This window comes from Lactuca saligna, chromosome 8 (genome assembly GCF_052625555.1).
Source record: "Lactuca saligna cultivar CGN05327 chromosome 8, ASM5262555v1, whole genome shotgun sequence".
Lineage (NCBI taxonomy): Eukaryota > Viridiplantae > Streptophyta > Magnoliopsida > Asterales > Asteraceae > Lactuca > Lactuca saligna.
In genome coordinates, this window is record NC_136424.1 from 44,551,789 (window position 1) to 44,572,748 (window position 20,960).

At 32.8% G+C, this 20,960-nt stretch overlaps 2 protein-coding genes across 4 annotated transcripts; both read right to left on the minus strand.

The window, feature by feature from the left end:
- Nucleotides 1-2,979: 2,979 nt before the first annotated feature.
- On the minus strand, nucleotides 2,980-4,422 carry LOC145011611 (uncharacterized). Its single transcript, XM_078970352.1, has 5 exons — nucleotides 4,143-4,422; nucleotides 3,935-4,038; nucleotides 3,660-3,831; nucleotides 3,446-3,568; nucleotides 2,980-3,374 (listed from the first exon to the last, which is right to left on the minus strand). Exons 1-5 carry the CDS (start codon nucleotides 4,326-4,328, stop codon nucleotides 3,120-3,122), a joined length of 840 nt encoding a protein of 279 aa, XP_078826478.1. The 5' UTR covers nucleotides 4,329-4,422; the 3' UTR covers nucleotides 2,980-3,119.
- Nucleotides 4,423-13,884: 9,462 nt separating this feature from the next.
- Nucleotides 13,885-20,582, minus strand: LOC145011415 (Protein kinase superfamily protein). Of its 3 annotated transcripts, XR_013664107.1 has the most exons (16): nucleotides 20,058-20,582; nucleotides 18,337-19,265; nucleotides 18,075-18,259; nucleotides 17,814-17,962; nucleotides 17,681-17,740; nucleotides 17,512-17,583; nucleotides 17,361-17,433; nucleotides 17,139-17,295; nucleotides 16,762-17,053; nucleotides 15,958-16,072; nucleotides 15,712-15,875; nucleotides 15,543-15,617; nucleotides 15,104-15,455; nucleotides 14,717-14,782; nucleotides 14,380-14,409; nucleotides 13,885-14,264 (listed from the first exon to the last, which is right to left on the minus strand). XR_013664107.1 is itself a non-coding variant. In XM_078970129.1 (13 exons), exons 1-13 carry the CDS (start codon nucleotides 20,379-20,381, stop codon nucleotides 15,270-15,272), a joined length of 2,781 nt encoding a protein of 926 aa, XP_078826255.1. In that variant the 5' UTR covers nucleotides 20,382-20,582; the 3' UTR covers nucleotides 14,816-15,269. The 3 variants fall into 3 exon arrangements, 1 of the variants encoding a protein (XP_078826255.1); XR_013664106.1 differs by having other exon boundaries at nucleotides 14,380-14,782; XM_078970129.1 differs by lacking the exons at nucleotides 13,885-14,264; nucleotides 14,380-14,409; nucleotides 14,717-14,782 and having other exon boundaries at nucleotides 14,816-15,455.
- Between the last annotated feature and the right edge of the window lie 378 nt (nucleotides 20,583-20,960).

Below are 20,960 nucleotides of genomic sequence, written 5' to 3' on the forward strand. Positions count from 1 at the left end.
ATAAAACTAAAAACGTTGAGGAACCCTAAAACTAAAAAACCCAGTTGGTTTTGTTACTACTGAAGAGACTGTCGATTAATTCAATGGAAGATTCAAGAAATCAACAAAAAAGAGATTTTAGGGGACGTTTTTAATAATATAATGTAGATCGGTTGTCGTAGAATAAGAACAACAACAAATTACCGTTGTGTTAGATGGTGGTGAAAAATGTCGATGACGAAAATGGTTGTGGTGAATGGGCTAGAATTGGGAGGGATGGAGAGAAAGAGTAAGGGGAGTTGATTAGGGTGGCGGACATATTAGGGTTTTAATAAGAGAGGAGTTAAAAGAATAGCATCGCTGATTATATGGCTGATTTTTTGGATTCAACATGGAAAGTTTTAAAATTTAAACAATTATTGATTGTATTGAATTATGTCAAAGAAGAAGAGGTTTAGGAATGAGCGGGAAAATGAAAACTTGATGCATAGAAGAAGGCCACGTGGCATAATATAGCTTTAGAAATTGGACATATGGCATCCTAAGGAGTCTTTTATTAGAAGAGAAGATGATATATATATATATATATATATATATATATATATATATATATATATTTATATGCCGACCCGAATCGGCGTGGACCCATTGAAACTAGGCTATTCTCGGATATGCTGTTGTCATTGGGGATAGTACAGTTGCGAGAGTGTACGCACTGATCCTCCGTTGCTTACAAGTAAAGGTTTCCGAAAAGAAATCCCTACTTTCAGCACCCGGGGATCTTAATAGGCTTGACAGGGGAAGGGTTATGCCTAAGATCATATTGGCATACTCTCCCAAAAAAGAAAGAGCAGACCCCATTGAAGACGAGAGTAAGGTACAACAAGGCCATTTCTGTCCACCGCAATGTACAACTTTTAATTATTTATTAATTTACTAAATTGTATTTTAAACAGTTAATTTAGAATTTATTATCCAATAAAACACCTTAATGTGTAATATCCAATATATATATATATATATATATATATATATATATATATATATATATATATAATAAACTTTATTTGGTTTTTTTGGGCTGAGAACATGTCAACCTGTTCACATTGTGGTTTGTGGTGGTCCTTTCTTTGGCTACATATAGTAGCGAATTGCTTCTCTACCCATTAGGTTTGGTGGTTTGGGTTTGTAATCGGTAATAGAGGTTACCTCATATGCTTTTGTTGCCTTAAGGACCTAATCTTGGGTATTACAAGACCACATCTTACAGGATAGCGACATATATGGTATGGATTTTGATTATGCTTGTGCCTTAGCTTCTCTTCGTAACAAGCTTTCGGACATTGACCTTAGCAGTTTTACTACTAAGGACACCACCCTAAATCCCAAAGTACACTGACGAGTGTCCTTTTTAGTAAAATGTTCCAAGATATGGAAGTGCATTTCATCGTGACGGCTTGTCAGAAAGCAGTTTTCCGATGTTTACGTACACCACATGCTCAAGATTTTCTTCTAGTTATCCCTATAGATGAGCTTGGCCAATATGTCTCCTGTGGAGTATCGTACCATCCTCAAATATCGACTCATGATTCCAATATTCCCAGTTGACGAGATATGTTTGGTGTGCCGCAAGACATGTTTGGACTCTTTTGGAGAGCATGCAGTTCATTGGAAAGAACTCACGGGTTTCAAATACAGGCACGATATGGTTAGAGATGTTTTGGTCGACATATTTAAGCATGTCGGGGTTTCTGCCAAGAGAGTGGCTCCTATGAATTTCTTGACTGACCCAACAGAAGGAAGGTCAACTCTTAGACCAACTGACATTCTGATCTTTGGATGGGTTGGAGGGAAACACACATGTGTAGACCTTACAGGGGTATTCTTCCTCGTAGGCTTGAGGGTTGAGGTTACACGATAGGACAGACTGCATTAAAAGCTGCTACATACAAGGTCACCAAACATGAAAATCGTGCATGAAAAATCAACACGTGTTCATACCATTTGCATTTGATATTTTGATTTTCTTGCGCCGGATGCGGTGGAACTTTTTAATAGAGTACAACAGATCATGCATAGCAATGTTATACTCCCTAGATCTATAAATGTAGTTTTCAAAAGAATTGGTTTTACCATACAAAAAGGCTTAGGGGTTGATACTTGTTGCCCGTTTCCGTTTGTCTTCTCATTCGTTGTACATTGATAACTAAGTTTTATTAATCAAAAATTAATGATAGTCGTAACCAAGCCAAAATCCAAAATAATAATTCAGTTTTGCTAAAAAGTCATCTAAAAACTCAAATATTTGAATCAAATTGTCCAATTGAACAATTCGATTTTATCCAAATAACGAACAACCATACATCTAATATTTATTAGTTTGTAAATATACCCATGTATAATAAAGGATCAATAGTTATGAGACTAGTACAAATATATCTTTGGTTAGATTTGGCAATTGGCGTATAGTGCATTTTATATTGTTAAATTTATATGAAGCAGCCGTCCTGAAAAATGAAATATTCTTAAAGGCTCACGATGAACAAGAAAAAAAAAGATCATTGTCTTTATTATAATTTTGTATTTTTTAATAAAAATATATAATGAAACAAATTGAGTACTATGTAGTTGCCCACTTTGCCCCCTCTAAACCCCATGTTTGTATGTTTTAATGTCACCACGTTTGACTGTGAAATGGTATTTCCTATGTAAAACCTAAAACTATATAAACCACCATCAATTAAAAAAACGAACACTAAACATTTGAAATACGATACCAAACACATCTCGGAAAAACATTTCAAATTCTTGTCTTTTATTGAGTATTAAACAAACTAATATATATTTAAATATGAAAGATAAAGTAAGTACTTAATTTCAGTTTTGGTTTTGAATCTAACTTTTACAGTATTGGATTTGAGTATCTTCTATTATTGTTTTTGATGAAAAATTAAATATTATAAATAAAAGAAATATCTGGAATATCAACAAAATACCCAATTACAAAATTTCTTATATTTTTAGATACCAAAATGCATTTAACTACCACCATAAATAAAAGAAACCCTTAAAAAAAAAAGCTACAAGCTACTTCTACCGGTTATTGCCTATACACTTGTTTGATCATTGTAGAATTTAACTTATTTTTCTACATTTACTTGTTGCATTTCTGAAGTATTATAATCTTTAGCAGAATACCACAATTCATTTCCGTTTGAATCTGAATCTAAATCATCTGAAGCAAATGACTCTGAGCGAATGAGTTCGGCTGATATTTTGGCGGTAGTTGAAACATAAGTCACTGCCTCAAAAGCATCTTGTGTTGCATCTTTATAATTTTTCCACTTAAAAAAACTTATCTTCTTTCCAAATTTCTTTTTCTCCGTCACTTTCTCCTACAACCATTAATTCAAATTTTATCAGTTTTTAATGTAATTTATTAATTTAGTTACATTTTTCTACAAACCTTTCTTATTTCGGAAGAAGATACATCTAGTTGCAAAATCACACCATTATCTTTGGCAATGCCCGTAAGCATCTTCATTCTGCACTCCAAAGTCGATTGTGCGGGTGACAGTTTTTGTATCATCTAAAACCATAAAAAAGTTCTTTAATAATTAAAGTAACAAAACCTTCATATTATATAAACACATGACTATCATTTTTCTTATAAATCTAACCTTTTGACTAACTCCATAATTTCTTCGTAACTCGCTAGCATCATTAGCGAATTCCTTTCCAAAACGCCTTGTTAAAATCACACGAATCTTTTGAAGTTCTGGAAACTCCCCACATCTTGGAGCCGCATATAATAGATTTGATACTGCATCTTCCAATTCTTTTGGACATTCACTGTGGAATAAAAAACACATTCTTCAAATATGTAACTAAAACATTTTTGTTTCCTTTATTCAAAGTGGGGAAGATGAGAAATGCATACAAAAAAACAACATACTTGACTTGGTCTACGAGGTTGATCATTTGTATGAGGAGATAACAATAGGTATGTATCATGTCATACACATCCAACATGTTTTGGTCCTTGATCACTTGCTCAATCTGTCATATTTACACCATTATTTAAAAAAAATTGCTATTTTTTCACCGTTCTAAAAAAACCACTTTCATTATAAATAGATAGATTAGATAGATTTGAGAAATACCCGAATGAGGGCTTGTTGGTGGTGGTTAAGGCGGAGGAGTTGGATGACATCGGAGATGGTAATTGTGACTCTTGCAAGGCGGTTGTTTTTTAGGAGTGAGAGGCGGGAGATGGCGAGGTTTGCGGTGGTTTTAAGCTTTGATGTTTTGAATTTCCGACCAAGGAGAGCATCAAGCTTTCTTCCCATGGCTTTCTCTTTCTTTTGCTTAGTGTTTTGGGAAGAAAACTATGTACAATTTGGAAATAGGAAGAAGATGCTAATTAAATATACAAAGTAGGAGGATCAAAGACAACCAACAAAAAACCAACTTGACACTTTCAATTTATGGCCACGAAAGAGACCTATGAGTACTCGTTAAAATGTTCTGATTAGGTTTACTATTGTTACAATTAGACCCCTTTTGACTTTGAAAATAGCTTTTTGAATCCTTCAAGTAATGAAGTTTTACCATTGGGGGACGAGGTAAGTTTCTTTTGATAGTTTGATGGCATTTTCTTCATGAATTGTTAACATAAGTTAGTGTTCCAAAAGATGATATGATGGATTTACTTTCTTGATACATTTATTTGCACAGGAGGAAACTTGTGGGGCTTCAGTGTAATTTTGACAGTTTAAGTGTGTGACTTTTTTTTTAATCCGACTTCGGTGATAACTTCCATGCCGACCTGAAAACGGACACCCAATCAAGCCACCGGCATAGATGTATTATTGTTAACATGGATATTTAATGTTATTAACCACTTAATGCGGAGCACGCTTACAAAGTTTAGTGAACTTCATCAACATCATATTATCACGTTCGACTCTAAATTCATTGTATGCAACTTGACATATTAATATCTTAGTATGATTGTGTTTAATCTATTATATGTCAATTTGATATTCCAGCTCATTCGATTCTTGTTCTATTGAATCATGCATTGTGCATACTTTGATAATGTAATTTTTACATATATATTAATGACTGGTGTACAGGATTAAAAAAATAGATTTATCACTGCTAATGAAAAAGATAGCATATAAAGCTTTTTTTTGTTCTTTAATACGGAAATCAACAGGATATTCATTAATCGGTTTCATAAATTGATATATAATTCGAATTAGAGCAAATAAACCATGATTTTATGTAAATTATTATATGGAAATTAAGTAATTTAAGCATATTTTAGAGTGTTTTTTTAATAATAATCACATATTAAAAAAACTAGTTGTGAAACCCATGTATTACATGAGTTAATTTAAATATATATATATATATATTTAAATTAATTAGTTTTTCTAGTTTTGGTTTTGAATTTTTTGGGTTGTGGAAGATCAAAATGCAAAATTATAGTCATATGACCATGGAAAAAAACCCGATCAAATTTTCTTGTCTTTTAAAGACTATAAAAAATAAATTATGTATTTGTTTTAGTTTTGGTTTTGAATTTGTTGGGTTGTATAAGATCAAAATGCAAAATTATAGTCATAGGACTATAGAAAAAGACTCAATCAAATTTTCTTGTCTTTTAAAGAGTATAAACAAATAAATTATATACTTGTTTTAGTTTTTGTTTTGAATTTGTTGGATTGTGTAATTATGTATTTGTTTTAGTTTTGGTTTTGAATGTGTTGGGTTGTATAAGATCAAAATGCAAAATTATAGTCATAGGACCATAGAAAAAGACTCAATCAAAATTTCTTGTCTTTTAAAGAGTATAAACAAATAAATTATATAGTCGTTTTAGTTTTTGTTTTGAATTTGTTGGGTTGTGTAAAATTAAAATGTAAAATTATAGTCATAGGACCATAGAAAAAGACCGGATCAAATGTTCTTGTCTTTTTAGAAACAAATAAATTAATCAGTTTAGTTTTTATTTTGAATTTGTTGGGTTGTGTCTTGATGATAAATTAAAAATTGTAAACATAAAACATAAAGACTACGAGATTGTTATGTCAATTTTCAATACACATTATTACCACTTGTTTATGTTGCATTTTAATTTAGGATGTGTTCGGCACAAAGCATTTGAGAACATTTGAGAGCTTCTAGTTTCTACTGTTTGAGAAAACGCTATGTTTTGAGCAGAAAGCTTTGTTTAACACTACAATATTCTAGCGTTTAGTTTAAACGAAACGCTCCAAATCCAAATGTTACTTCACGTAGCGTTTAACAAAACGTTACCTGTTACCAGCTACTTTTGTCGAACACGTTCTTAGTCTATTTAGTTAAACTTTTTTTTAGTTAGGGTTAACCTACAATTATTTTATATTTAGGGGGCGTTTGGTTAGCATAAAAGGAATGGAATTTGATGGAAAATGATTTCAACTCCCTTTGATTCATGTTTTTGGTTGGACTTAGACGAGGAAAAAGATCTTTTAAATGAAATAAATTTCCCACCACATAGAGGAAAGTGGATTCCTTCTAAAGTTGAATAGAAAACATTCATTCTCATCAAGAAAATGATAGGTTAAAAAATACTCTATTTACTTATCAGAGAACCCACCACCATTACCACTACCACCACAACCAACACCCACCACCGCCACTGCAGACCACCCATCAACACTACCGCAACCACCGTCGTCATCAATTTCATAGATTCCAATTTCATTTCATGCAAAACATATAAGGTATCTCTACATATAAGATAGAAAAAAAAAATGTAAAATTAAGCAAAATAAACAAAAAGGTAATTTTGTCATTTTACATGGATTTCAATTTTATTTACTACAAAGTAAACAGAATCTGAAATTGATTCTAATTTCATTTCCTATCAACCAAACAAGATATGCAATTGGATTCAAATTTCTATAAAATTCATTTTTCAATTTCAATTGCAATTCCTTCATAAACATTTTTACGAACCAACCAACACGTTATATTTTTATTTTCTTCTCATGGTAATCATATTTTCATTGATAATAAAGTATTAACCATCTTTGGCTCTCAAGCCATGATTTTTCTTTATTTGATGATTAAAGAAGATTTCACATTGATCACCAGTTTTGCGGATCTAAGCGGGAGTTTTATGATTTTTGTTGATTTGTTTAAATTAAGAACAAAGAGATTGGGGAAATTTTACTTTCATATTGAAGCTCAGCCAACAATACTAGTGGCAAGCAAAACCTTATTAACTTTATAATTTTAAGTCGTTCCCAAATATCACATATTATGAGATTCGACAAATCTTTTGCTCAAGTATATTTACATTAACATGATCTTCGGAAAACATACTAATATTATTTACCTGGAAAAAATGTCAAGGCATAAGTACGATAGTATTATATCATCAAATTGGTTTATTCATATTAGGTTTATTTTGATGGATTATTTTCAATATTTAATTTATTAACATTGATTTCTAAACCATTCGTACCAAACTCCACTAACAATTTGATTACCTATCGCCGTTCAAAAAAAAAAAACATTTTAATTACTTGTGTTTGCTGTAGTTGGTCAATTTTACTACAAACTAAACGAATTTTTACACGTTTCGCATGTTAAAATATGTTAGAATTTACAATTTATCTATGTTTTTTATGTCATTTTCATATCATTATCAGAGATTTTTATAAACACGACTTTGTCAATCAAAATAACTAAATCGGAAGAAGCGGTTCAGCTAGCACCAGTTTTACTTCTATTTATGAAGCAGAACAAACCGGCTGGTTTTTACAATAAACCAGTTGAACCAAGTTAAACTGAATAAAAGCAGATGAAAATGGAGCGTTTTGTATAATAAACTTTGGTGATCTTTTTCATATCTTTTTAGATTTCTCTGAATAAAAATACATGGTAAATATTATGAAGTTTTTTTGATATGTTTGTATTCATCTAAAACTATATTTTGTTTCGGTATTATACTTTTTTTTATATACGTGGATTAATATAAAACATATAGTTATGTGTTTTTTAATGTAGACTTTTAATGTTTGAACTTGTAAACATCAAAATTTTAATTTATGTATAAAAAAAATGATGAAAATTATAGAAATTGGTTTATCCAACGGTTGAACCGCGACCTAATTACCATACTGATGAAACTAAAAAACCGATTTTTAAAACATTAGTTTTTCATATTAATATTTTTACAAGAGACGTTAAAACTTAAACGTATCACAACGAATAACATAAAATATGAAAATTAAATTTTGGTTCATTTATGAGTGGAGACAAATTAGAACCAAACACACATCTTTTAATTTGTGTATAATCCGTTGGGAATGGTGGGCCAGTACACGATGCTACTTGTTATAAAGAAAGACGATTTTATTTTGTTTGCATCAGCAAATCTAATCTAACTCGTTTTAACCCATTATACTATAATAGTAATGTCAACTTGATTTGCGAAAAGGATAAAATAGTGTCCAGGTTTTAATAAATTATTAGGAAATTATAGTGTATATATGCTTGGCGCTTTAAGAAATTATTTATTGGATTCATCATGTACAGGTTTTAATTCAAAACTTGATAAGAAGGGTTTTCATTTTGGTATGAGTATTGGTAAAAATAAATGGCTGGAAATTTTTAAAACATTTAAAATTTCATAACAGGATATTTTTAAAAATATAAAATAGAGAAATAATTTTAAAAAATAAAAATAAAATAACTAATCTGTTAAAGTATGAACTTGAAAAAACTTTTAGATTTAACCTTTTTTGTTAAACAAAAAGCTAGAAACTACTACTCCAAATAGAGTTTTTTTTTTTTAGCTTTTTCTAAAAACCAAAAGCTAGAAGTTTTAAAAGTTGCATGTGGAATATGCCCACAGTATTTTTCAAAAATTCCATAGAAATGCTAAATCTGTTCTGTATAGAAAATTTGTATATAAAGTTTTTATCATACATTCCTAAAACTAAAATGGTCACTTATCATCTAATTTCTTTTTCCTTCGGATCTATATTATGGCCGAGCTTTCTTCTTCATACTTCATAAAAGAAAGTAATTATGGCAATGGAGCGGGTTTAAAGCGAATCGACCTTGATTCAAACCTTTTAAAAAAAATTCCAAAATCGGATCCAAACCTGTTCTGTAACCCGCATGGTTTTAAATAATCAAACTCATATCTTTATTCACCAAATCAATAGATATCCAAACTCGCCCCATAACACGTAAGTTTTTTGAATAATCAAACAAATTTTACTTAAATCATAAATCACATTTATTAAATAAAATAAATGTTTATTTAGAAAACATGTTATGTACTCGAAAACTTTCGATTGAAATTGAAATCATTATCGTAGTTACTTCTGATTGGTTTTTGACCATCGATTGCATTGATAGAAAATAGCAATTACAAACTTTCTTCCGATTGATAAATGAATTTATTGATTTTTAAATAAAATTGGTGATTACATTATGAAATATAAATGAAATGACATCATGATTCTTGGGAGAAGACCAAAAGTTTAGAAGTTGAATCATCGAGTCCTATGTAAAAACTGTTTAGTTTTTTGCCTTTTCTTTTTGAACTTTCGATTGGAATTCGAATGAAACTTTAGGCAGTATAAAATATAAATGTATAATTTTAAAATTTATATGGGGTAGGTTATAAATGGACCGGATCGGTGATGATCCATACCGACCATTTTAATAAAAGGGTTAACGGGTATTGGTCCTTAATGGGTAAATGAATCAAAACCATGCTCCAAACTCATATAATTGTTAAGGGTTTGGATCGGATCAAGGTCAAAACCCGCTCCATTGTCAGGCCTAGAAGAAAGCAAAGTGTGATTTAGGTATGGATCCGTAATTGCTAATCCTAAAGGAAATACGGAGATTATGGGTTATTGGGCGATTGGATCATTTGGCTCACGAATCGCATAACATATGAACATGTTCTCAAAGATTTAAGATCGTATCTTCATTTATTATAAAAAAGAAATACAAAAAGGATACTATGGTTTGCTGTTTTAATTGAATCCACAAATGACATACTTTTAAGAGATTTTATTTGTGAATTTTGTGAATATAGTCCTCATCAAACTCAAATTTAATATTATAACTTTGAGTAAATCTTTACTTTATTCAAGTTTTTTTAATGTTTATATAAATTCAAAAGAGAAAAGTACAAAAAATGGTTATACGGCTTATATTTTTATTTGAGTGTACCACCACCGCACCATTCAGTTAGGGACTTAGGGTGACATCGCAGTGATGCAATAGCACCACACCATCCGATTTGTTGCATGTGGTGACCACCACTGCGTGACATGAAGTCACTTCTCTCTCTCTCTCTCTCCAACAATGATATATTCAAGTCAACAACATATAAGGTCTACCTTGTATCAATACAAGTAGTTGTCCCAGAACAAACCATGAACACACGATTTGATTTTCAAGTCAAACAAAACCTTCTCTTTTAATAATCCACGCTACTGTTGTGGTGGCTAGATTTGCTGATGTGGGCCATTTATACCGGCTAAAATAGGTTTTGGTGACTAAAAAGATGAATGACTAAAAGGACAAATAGCTTCCAACCTTGTGCATCTCCATAAAACCATAAAAAATAATGTCTATTTTACCAATTCCTAAAACTTCATAGGGATACAGGCTTCATTTTCCCATAAGCAATTCCAATCAGTGGCGGACCTATGTAGGGCATTTGGGGTTCCGGGCCACTGCTCAATTTCCGGCACGCAGTGTAAAAAAAAAAATTTTTTTTTTTTTGATTTTTTTTATTACGTGCACCCGCTTGAAATACGAGGGACACCCTTACTAAAACAGTCTGCGTCCGCCACTGAGTCCAATGTTAGATGGGAGGGATGGAAGAACATGAAAAATGGCATGGTACTGAGTTGGCAAAGTAAAAATGAGAGAGTTGGGAGAACATATTTGTCTAATATTTTTTTCTAAACTAAATGAAATAAATTGTAAAATAAGTTAGCATTTGTTGCACATTAGTAATTGAGCCCGTGGGTTGCTACGGATTGTTACGTGTTATATTTTTGTGTATTTGGAGTTATAATTGATTAAATATCACAATTTCTAGAATTATTATAGATATAAAAAATGGTCACCACACCGTTTTAATCTTACATGATTCATGTATATTTCAATTTTTTTTTCTAATGCAAAAAGTCAAGATTTTAAAGTATTTCTTAAATACAATATAGTATATGCAGTAATTTTTGTTTTCTTTTATTAAGTTGCATGTTTACATTCTAAAGTACGATTAAATTTATATTTTTATATAATGTAGAAATTACTCAACTATATAAATTATTTTAATAAAGAAGGTTGGAAAAGTCGACATAGTAAATGGGGATAAAAAAAAAGTTGGCTGCTTTGATAACTTGTACATCATGCATACAAAAAGGCAATTTAGTTACAGTAAATCTAGAAACATATGAGAATTCGATTTTTGAAGATAAAAAAATTAGCTGCTATGATAACTTGTACATTGTGGATAAAAATAGGCACTTGTAGCTACAGTAAATCTAGACACATATGAGAATTTGGTTTTTGTATAAATTTATAATGACAAGATTGAACATATTCCTTTTGTATGACTTTTGGCAAGAAATAAATTGTAAAACAAGTTAGCATTTGTTACACAAGACAAGACTGAACAGATTCGTTTGTATGAAGTTTGGCAAGAATGAGACTAAAACAAAAATAAATATTTAACCAAGTCAATGGGACCATTTTCCTTCATTTTAGCCCCACCCAAATGGATGGAAAACGATGTAACTAAACGCATGATGACAAAAAAAAAATTAAAAAAATGGAGCACCCAACAACAATATCTTTTTCACCTTCTCGGAGACACTTGCCCTTCCCCACGACAAAAGTCACCCCAACACTCTTTTGTAGGCGATTCAAATCATATCATGTACGCCATCCAAATGAAATGGATTAACTTAAATCGGAATTCTTTCCAACGTTAGGCCGGTAAAAATGGTGTCACATTTGTCACAGTTCACGTAAGTATCAGGTCAGCTTTGTCACACTTTAATCAAATTTTATCATTTACATGGTATGCGTTGCTTTTTTTCTAAAATTAATTAATAAAGAAAATAAACATTTCAAACATATTATTTTTTTTAAATCTTAAATTTCATTAAACTTAAAAGAAATTATAACACACAAAAATGAAAACATAGAATTTCAAATAACAAACCTACAAATTTAAATAATGAAACCATAAAAATAAAATAATGAAAGCTAGATGTTATATTTTTTTGCAAGCTCCTTTTTGGCTTTTATCGTCATATCATTTTCACGTCTGGTGAAATTGCTTGCGTTTCTCGTTAAAATCGTCATGGTACGAGTTTTTTCTTTTTTCTTGTACGATCGGCAAGTATTGATCTAAAGACAACTTCAAATTATCCATTTCGTTGTTAGTTGCTCAATGTCACTCGAACTAATTGTTGTCGTTTTTCCCTTCGTTTCATTCGATCTTTACCCATGGGACGAGTGACTCTTGAAACCTCAAAAGGCTCCTCTTCAATGAGGTCAATCCCTACACGCGCATCGGACAATTGATTATGCGTCGTTTCGGATGTTTTAGTTTTTTAGAAAAACCACCCGTAAAAGATCCAGAAGCGTAGATGTCTTTCATTTTTTTTTTTTTTTGACAATTTCACAATATTTCAAACATGTAGAAATTTGAAATTTGCCGTTTCTGATTCTGGTACATTTCAATAGTTTTTTTCACAACAGTTTCTTCGTTAGCACCACTTTGTCATTGTCTTGACACTCAAAACACCCCGTTAAACTTCATCACCACTTTGTTAATATTTCTCCACTTCTAATAAATTTAGTCTTTTTCTGGTATTTTGCAAGATTCATCTCCATGAGAAAACACCATGTAATTTTTCGGAAAAGTTGGACAATCTTGGTTTGTTTCCAACCATCGAAGCTTCAAAAACATTCACCCACGCACGAACTAACACATTTTCTTCGGCCCGTGTAAATTTCTTTGGGTTGTGGTTGATTGTTTTAATTTCGTTTTGGGGACGACTTCGGGTTCCCTTAAGTATGGAATTGGGTTTGAAAATTCATCGGGGGTCAAAAAGATCGTCAAATGGGTTGAAGTCATTTTTCATTTGGGGTGAGAAGTTCATTGATATTGTCTTTGAAATTGTGATAGGTTTTGGTATTGAAATAGGTAGTAAACACCAGCAAAATTTAAATTTGGAGGTGAATAAATAGTCTAATCGCTTTGATTTTGAACAAAATTTGACGAAAAACGTTAAATGTTTGTGTTTTGGGTGTTTTTTTGGTATTTTTTTTTACCTTTTGGGTTGGAAGGAGAAGCCATTGTTTTGGGTGTTCTTTTTGATGAGTTTCTTTGAAAAGAATGGTAAATTGGTGGTATTAACCATTCATTCGATTGCCAACATTCACAAACTATCCAAACTTTCACCCTCTTTCATTGGCACAATTCTACCGAGCCATGAGCCAAGCTCAGCATACCGAGTCCTGGGTTATCGAGTGGGTTGCCGAGCCCACTCCCACTATCCAGCCTTATGCGTCCTAATTGAAGTTTAAAGCTTTCAACTTTTTCTTATTTTCAGAGGGAAAAGTTTCCGATGTAGAAACATGAAACCATTAATGTAACTTTGTTTTATCACGATAAATTTTTTAGGTAAGCACAAATCACAAACATTTCTTGTAATATTCAAACCCGTGATGCTGGACAAAAGCATGATGTACAACGCCACACAAAGTCATAAAAAGCTTGTGTTTTCCAAAGATAAGGTTTCAATGGAATGAAAGCAAAGGAGAAAGAGATCATATATAAATATGCTTCAGTAAAGAAAAATAATGTATCATTTATATTTTATTAAATGGTAAAAAGATCGTAGAAATTCTCAACCTTATAGGGACCAATCAGATATTTGACCTTGATTAGCATACATATGATCCAAAGCATATGTTGTAATTTTCTAGTCTTGTTATCATTTTCTAATTTCTAATGAATATTGTTTTTTTAGTTTAAAGTAATTATGTGCATTTCATTTAACATGTCCTTCCCAAAACCTAACTTTATAAATAAAATACACAATGAAATATGTAACAACCAAACATTCATCTTTTATCATCTATCTATTTGACTATTTATGCAAAAAGACAACAGACAAATCAGTTTTCATACTTACAGAAGCTGAAGATGGATGCACAGAGACTGTATCCTAAAACACAAAAAAAAAAAATTACAATGTCAGAATATATCATTACATTCACTTCCAGTATTAAAAAAAATAAACACAATAATAAAAAGAGTAAAAGTTAAAGAGGATTACTCACTGTATATAGTCTTTACTTTAAAGCTCCAGCCTCCAGCACACACGCACCAAACCATGAATCAGGTGGAACAGAATATCATTAGAATATAATTTTGAACTTTAATTAATTATATGTAACAAATAAAATCAACAAAAAAAAAAAACACTCAGAACACACTCTATAACCCAATGAGAAAGAAACAGATGTCATTCCCTAAAAATATGACAGATTCCACCACGATGCTAATTAATTAATTTCACACGTATAAAAAGGAAGAAAAAGAAAAGACTTTCTGAAATATAAGAAAGTAACGATAAGTTTTGTCACAATAAATTTCCAAACAGACAAACCAAAATACCTTCTCCAGAGTGCCATTTAAACATGTAAAGCACTGCCTCATACAATAACAGCACTGCTGGATTTCCTGAATCAAAAAACAAATCAGACTTCCCAAGGCTTTACAGAAATTAAAAATCTTTACATAAGAAATTGGAACACAACAACAACAATACATCATCAACAAAGAAACACAAATAACAATCATTACAAACAAAGAAAAAAAAAAAAAAAAAACAGTATTTCATGCAAGCAAAGAAAGATAAGTTCCAAATACAGTTTCAGAGCTTATGTTCAATATACAAAGTAGAGTAAAGAAAAACTTGAATCAGATCAAGAACAAGTACTACAAGACAAGAAGAAGAAGATGAAGAAGAAGAAGAAAACGCCATGTGGCGAGTTATCTTACAATAGAACAGTACACATCCCACTGCCAACCGGTGAGGTCAGGTCGTCCATGTCAGCGTGTACCTCCGCCATGTCAGCACACAGGTAAAGAAAGACACAGATAAATGTCCAATGATTAGAAAGATCTAAAATCAAATTTATATCACATGAAATTGATAAGAACTCTGTTATTTTCCCGTGATGAATGGATGACTCAATGCTTGGTGTACAGTCAGCCTCTTATCGGGATCCAAAATGAATATCTTCTCCAAAAGATCCTTAAAATTTGCTAACATTTTCGGATCCTCTCCAGGTGAGCTCACAACAATTGAACTTATATCTTTCGCCTTCATATTCACCAGTCTCTTCACAGTCTAAAAATTCAAACAAAACCATTAAATACAAGAATAAAATAATAAAATATGATTAAATCTTAAATCTAATAGATAAAAACTTTTTACCTTCTTGGTAACAGGGTCCTCCTCTATAGCAACAAAGTTAAGATCCGAATCAAAATGCTGTTCGGTAAATGCTCCCTACAAAAAGACCACAAGGGCAAAACGGTAAATTTAAAAAAAAAAAAAAATGAACTTTGATACAAGTTATTAAAATAAAAGTAAAAAAGCAGACCTTTCGAAGCATTTTTTTAGGGAAAGAGCCTTTGAGTTCCATGTGAAGGCGAAGCATGTCATTGTTTGTGGCACCAGGGAAGAGAACTTTTCCAGTGTAAAGCTCAAACAGACAGCAGCCGACAGACCACATGTCAACAGGATGATCATAAGTCAAACCTAGAACTGCATGAGAACATGTTTGACTGGTCAATGACTTGTTCCACAAGTAATAATTATATTATATACAAAAAAAGTCGATGCTTACTTATTTCAGGGGCACGATAAAAGCGGCTGACGAGGTATGGTGTGATCTCATTCTTCCCAGCAAACATGGCGTTCCCAAAGTCGCAAAGCTTCAGAACATTCTTCGCATCATTTACCTAAACAAAATGTTTCAAGTTAGTGCCTTGAAAAGTATAAATTACAGAACTGGTCCCTGTGCTTATAAAAACTTAACTTGTTTAGCCCAAAATTGATTTTTTTTATCTGTGGTTTGTGGGGCTCTGTTTTTGGTTCATAATTTAAAGTTTCAGATTGATTCCGGTCCTCGTTTCAAGGTTATAGGGACCAAAATCAATATGAAACGTTGAAATAAGGATGAAAACTGTAAAAAGATTCATTTTTGGACTATATACAGTTACAGTCAGAGAGCACAGAGATTATTTTTTGTAATTTACTCAAAAAAAGTTGATGTGTTTCAGCGTTGGTAATTATTTCAAAGTTTTGTTTTGATTTTGGTCCTTAATTTAAGATTTCATAACGACTTTGGTCATTATTTCAAGGTACTAGGGACCAAAATCAATATAAAACCTTGCAATAAGTATGAATACTGTAAAAAGATTCAATTTTGAACTAGATTGTAATTTACTCAGAAAAAAATTCAACTTTTTTCAGTTTTGGTCCTTATTTCAAGGTCCCAGGGACCAAAATCAATATGAAACCTCAAAAAGACGACCTAAACTGAAAAAAGTTTCAAGTTTGGACTAAACAGGGTAAAGTCAGAAAGCACAGGGACCATTGTTGTAATTTAGTGAAAAGATTAAAAAAAAAAAAAGGTGATGGAACTGACCAGCATGTTATCAGGCTTGATGTCAGTGTGAAGGACACCACAGTTTCTAAGGTGTTTTAGAGCAATGAAGAGCTGTTTTGCATATGCCCTTACAGCAGTTAGTTTAAGACCAATATTTCTACCAAACTTCTTTAATACTTCACGAAGATTCATATGAAGAGACTCAAAAACTAAACAAAGATGATTCCGATACTTGAAACTAGAAATAAACCGCACACAGTGGCGCCTATCCTCCATGTCAGCACCTACCAACTTCTTCAGTATCACCAGCTCTTCCAATCCAGCTTTATACCTATAACATAACAACAAACATCACCAGCTTACTCAATTGTTGTCTCATTGACCAAGTCAAAGTCAAAGTCAAACAAACTGCTTACATTTTGTCATTGTTGCGGATGATTTTTATTGCCACTTCTTCTGGATCAGTGGATCCTGCTTTCAGATCTTTTGCACGAACCACTGTTGAGAACACACCTTTCCCATGTGCTGCAAGAACTTCATATCTGCTATCAAGTACTTCTCCAAAACGGTAGCCTGCAAAAGGGTAAATTAGGAAACTTGTGATGAAGGGTAAAAGAGTCGGATCTTGATATACTTACTGTAGTAGCCTTCTGCATCATCCCAGTTATCCTGAAGACCACTTCTTTGAATGGCTAAACCATCTCCTTTTCCCTGAAGATATATAACAAAATCATATAAGCAAATCTGTTATTAGATTTTGGAAATAATGAGTGTGTGTGTGTGTCTTACAGGTTTTCGGACTCCAGTTGGTGATTCACCAAATATATCATCAGTGAACATGTCATTTGATCTTTCCTCTTTCTGTTCATTTAAAAGAAAAAAGTCATTGATATCAAACATTTCACAGAGAGTTAGTAAAGAAACTCATAAAAATAGAAGGTCAAAGGTCAAGATTTACCCTTTCACGTGCATGAGGTGGAGATTCCCCAAATATATCATCACCATTTGATCTTTCACTCTGTAATTCCCATTAAAACCAAAATCAGTACTACACATTAAGTAAAAAAGAAAAAAAAAAAAAAAACTCTCACCTTTGGAGTACCCTCTCCAAGTCCACCTGTGCCAGATGTCCTCTCAACACCATTTTGTGGAGGAGATCTTCCAACTGAAAATGGTGTGTCACCTGTGTTACTATCTGACAACTCACCTTGACCTTCAAGAGTGCCTGAATTTGCTTTAGCTGAAGATACATAAAGTCATAAACTATTAGATTATTCAACACAAATAAGTCAGAAGTTTTTTATATGCTCTAATGGGAAGAAGAAGAAGAAGAAGAAAAAAGAAAACCTCACATGTATCCTCTAATTGAGGCACAGGTTGTTGTTGCTGCTGCTTCAATGATTTAGTCTTGTACTTTTCAAGAATGGCTTGTCTACGCCTTCTACTTTCCTCCTTTATTCTATTAAGATCTTCTTCTTCATCTTCCTCAATTTGCAAAGAGCTTCTTTCTTGATACATCTCTTCATCAGCCTCCTCTCTATTCAAAACATGATTTAGAAAAAAACAAAACAGCATTAACTGATAAAAACAGATGTATGAAACAATAAAACAAACCTTTTTGTCTTCTCTGTATCTACATCTGAAGGTGCACCTTTGTGACTTTCACCCTTTTGTCCATCATATTTCCTAGTTCTATCTCTGTAGTCTGTTTCTTCAGGTCTATGATGTTTGTAATCATTGTTCCTATCATTGTAATCATAGTTTCTTCTACTTCTACTATCTCTCTCTAAATCCCGCCTTTCTCTCTCTCTCCTGTCTCTATTATCCCTGTCTCTTTCTCTCTCTCTTTCTCTTTCTCTTTCTCTGTCTCTATATCGTTCTGAATCCTTGTTACTTTTGTTAAGCCTTTCCACTTCAGCTTCCTTCTTTTTCATTCTATCTCTCTCAATCTCTTTCAAATCTCTCCCTCTATCTCTATCTCTCTCCCTATCTCTGCTGCCCTCTCTAATTCTCTCTCCAGGCTCCCTGCTGTGATGCTTATCTACTTGTAGACTATGTCTGCTATGACTAGAACTACGCTCTCTTTCTTTGTCCCTTATCAAATCTCTACTCCCATGTTTGTAGTCCTTCGAGGGCTTATTTGTCCTTTCACTATCAGCATCCCCACTGTGTTTCCTGCTTGTGTAATACTCAATATCCTCTTTGTGTGTTTCAAGGCGAGATGCTCCATGAGAAATGCTTCTAGAACGTGACCTCTCCCTACCGTACTCATGAGACCTAGATCTACTAGTAGTAGAAACATCTTCTAGGCTTCTTTCATGTGCATGGTTTCTTGATGAGTCTTTATGTGTTTTCAAATGGTTGTCATTAGATGGATGTTTTTTGTGGGACCTTGTTTCATGATCCTCATCATAAAGGGTTTTTATGTTATCGTTTCCACCAGGGGAAACGCTTCTTATATGCCCATTACTGTTATCCTCCTTGCTTAAACTTTCCTCCTTAACATGACTATGGTTGGGCACTACCAAAGCTCCATGGGTTTCCTGCAAACAAGACATATAAAAAGAAACAATGAAAGAACATTTATGATAGATAGAGATCACAAAAGGTTAAACATTAGACAACAAGTTCAAGAACTGCAGGAAAAGAAAAGGAGTAAGAGACATGTAACCAGTTCTTACAAATCAGTTGAAAATCATCAGTAGTCTTCAGGATACGCCTAATTTTTTTAACTGTGGCCTGGAAAAAAGATGTAACTGGTGGTGGAGTGGATTGCTCCTTTTCAGATTCATATCATAATTCTGTGGGTTGCAAACAGGACTTTAAAACATTTGTAAGAACCCCAAGAAATACCAAGGCCTCCATTACACAAATGAACAGGGAGGAAAGCAAAAGTACAGACATGCTTGTTATGGCTGTCAAAGAAAGTTCCTTGATTGCAAAAGCAACAAAAACAACATGGTTTCATTCAAGATTTAAGGGGGCTGAATGGAATGGATTTAAGATTCTTGATTGAAAAAAACCGAGTGTTTTTGTTTGCTTGTGCAATAGCAAACTTGCGTATGCTGCCATACCAATGTCTTGCGAAATCTACGATATTAGAAGGTAAAGTTAAATCCTTTTTGGATGCTGAGAAACCGAAACCCTATTTCTACTCCATCCACTTAAAATGAAATCGACTTTATCAAAGACGAAATTGGGTGCAAATAGCCCATTTGCATACCTAATCCTTGTCAATTTCTCAGCAACCAATAGTAACCACGAAAAAAATTTGTTGCAGTTCATGGATTATAACAGAAACAAGAAAAAAGAAAGTAAGGAGGGTCCGAACAGACCATTTTGATTTCTCCAGACTCGGCATCAGAATCTGCAGTCTTCTTCACCCCGACATCAGCGCCATCCTCTTCCAAAATCTCTCCTTCTTCCATGTCATAATCGGGCTGAGAATTAGCAGACGGAAGAAGAGGAAGAGGAGGAGGAGGCATATCTGTGGTTTCTTCCTCGCCCTCTTCACGTCTGTCTTCGTGCTTGTCGTGCTTTCGACTATGATGACGGTGGTGTCGGCGGCGGTGATGGCGGTGCTTACGGCGTTTCGAGGGTTCTTCAGATTCGTCGTCAGATGAACGACGATGCTTACGTTCTTTGTTGTCGCTGGCCATGGGGGAAACTAGGGTTAGGATTTGCAGAAAAAGGGGCAAAATCGAAGGAGATTGCGAGGATTATAGATTCGATACGAATTGCGATTTGCGAGTGAGGTTAAACGGAGTAAAGAAATCGCAAAGGTTTGTCTTGAATCTTGCAAAGGATTTCTGCCCAACCTTAGAATCGTCACTCATATATGCATTATTGGTATCGGTACCATGTGAAAGAAATAAATCTTTAAGTCTTTAAAATTCTATAAAGATTACCATACTTACTTTACATATTTTTTTAAAATAAAAACAAATAAATAAATAAACTTTTATGTGTTTATCTTTAAAAAATAATCTCAATAAAATTGTTTTTGCAAAATAATCGTATTCTCTGGAAAGAATCGTTCTGAATAATCGTAAGCCATTTCAAACTGTGGACCCAGCTCGACTCATTCAACTTATTCTGGAATATTTCGACATGTTCTGGAGTACAATCTATAAACCTTATTTCGAATTTTATCCTGACACTTTCTGAAGCACAAACTACAAACATATTCCGACACATTATTGCCCTCTACATATTTCGGACTAAAAAACCAAAGAATA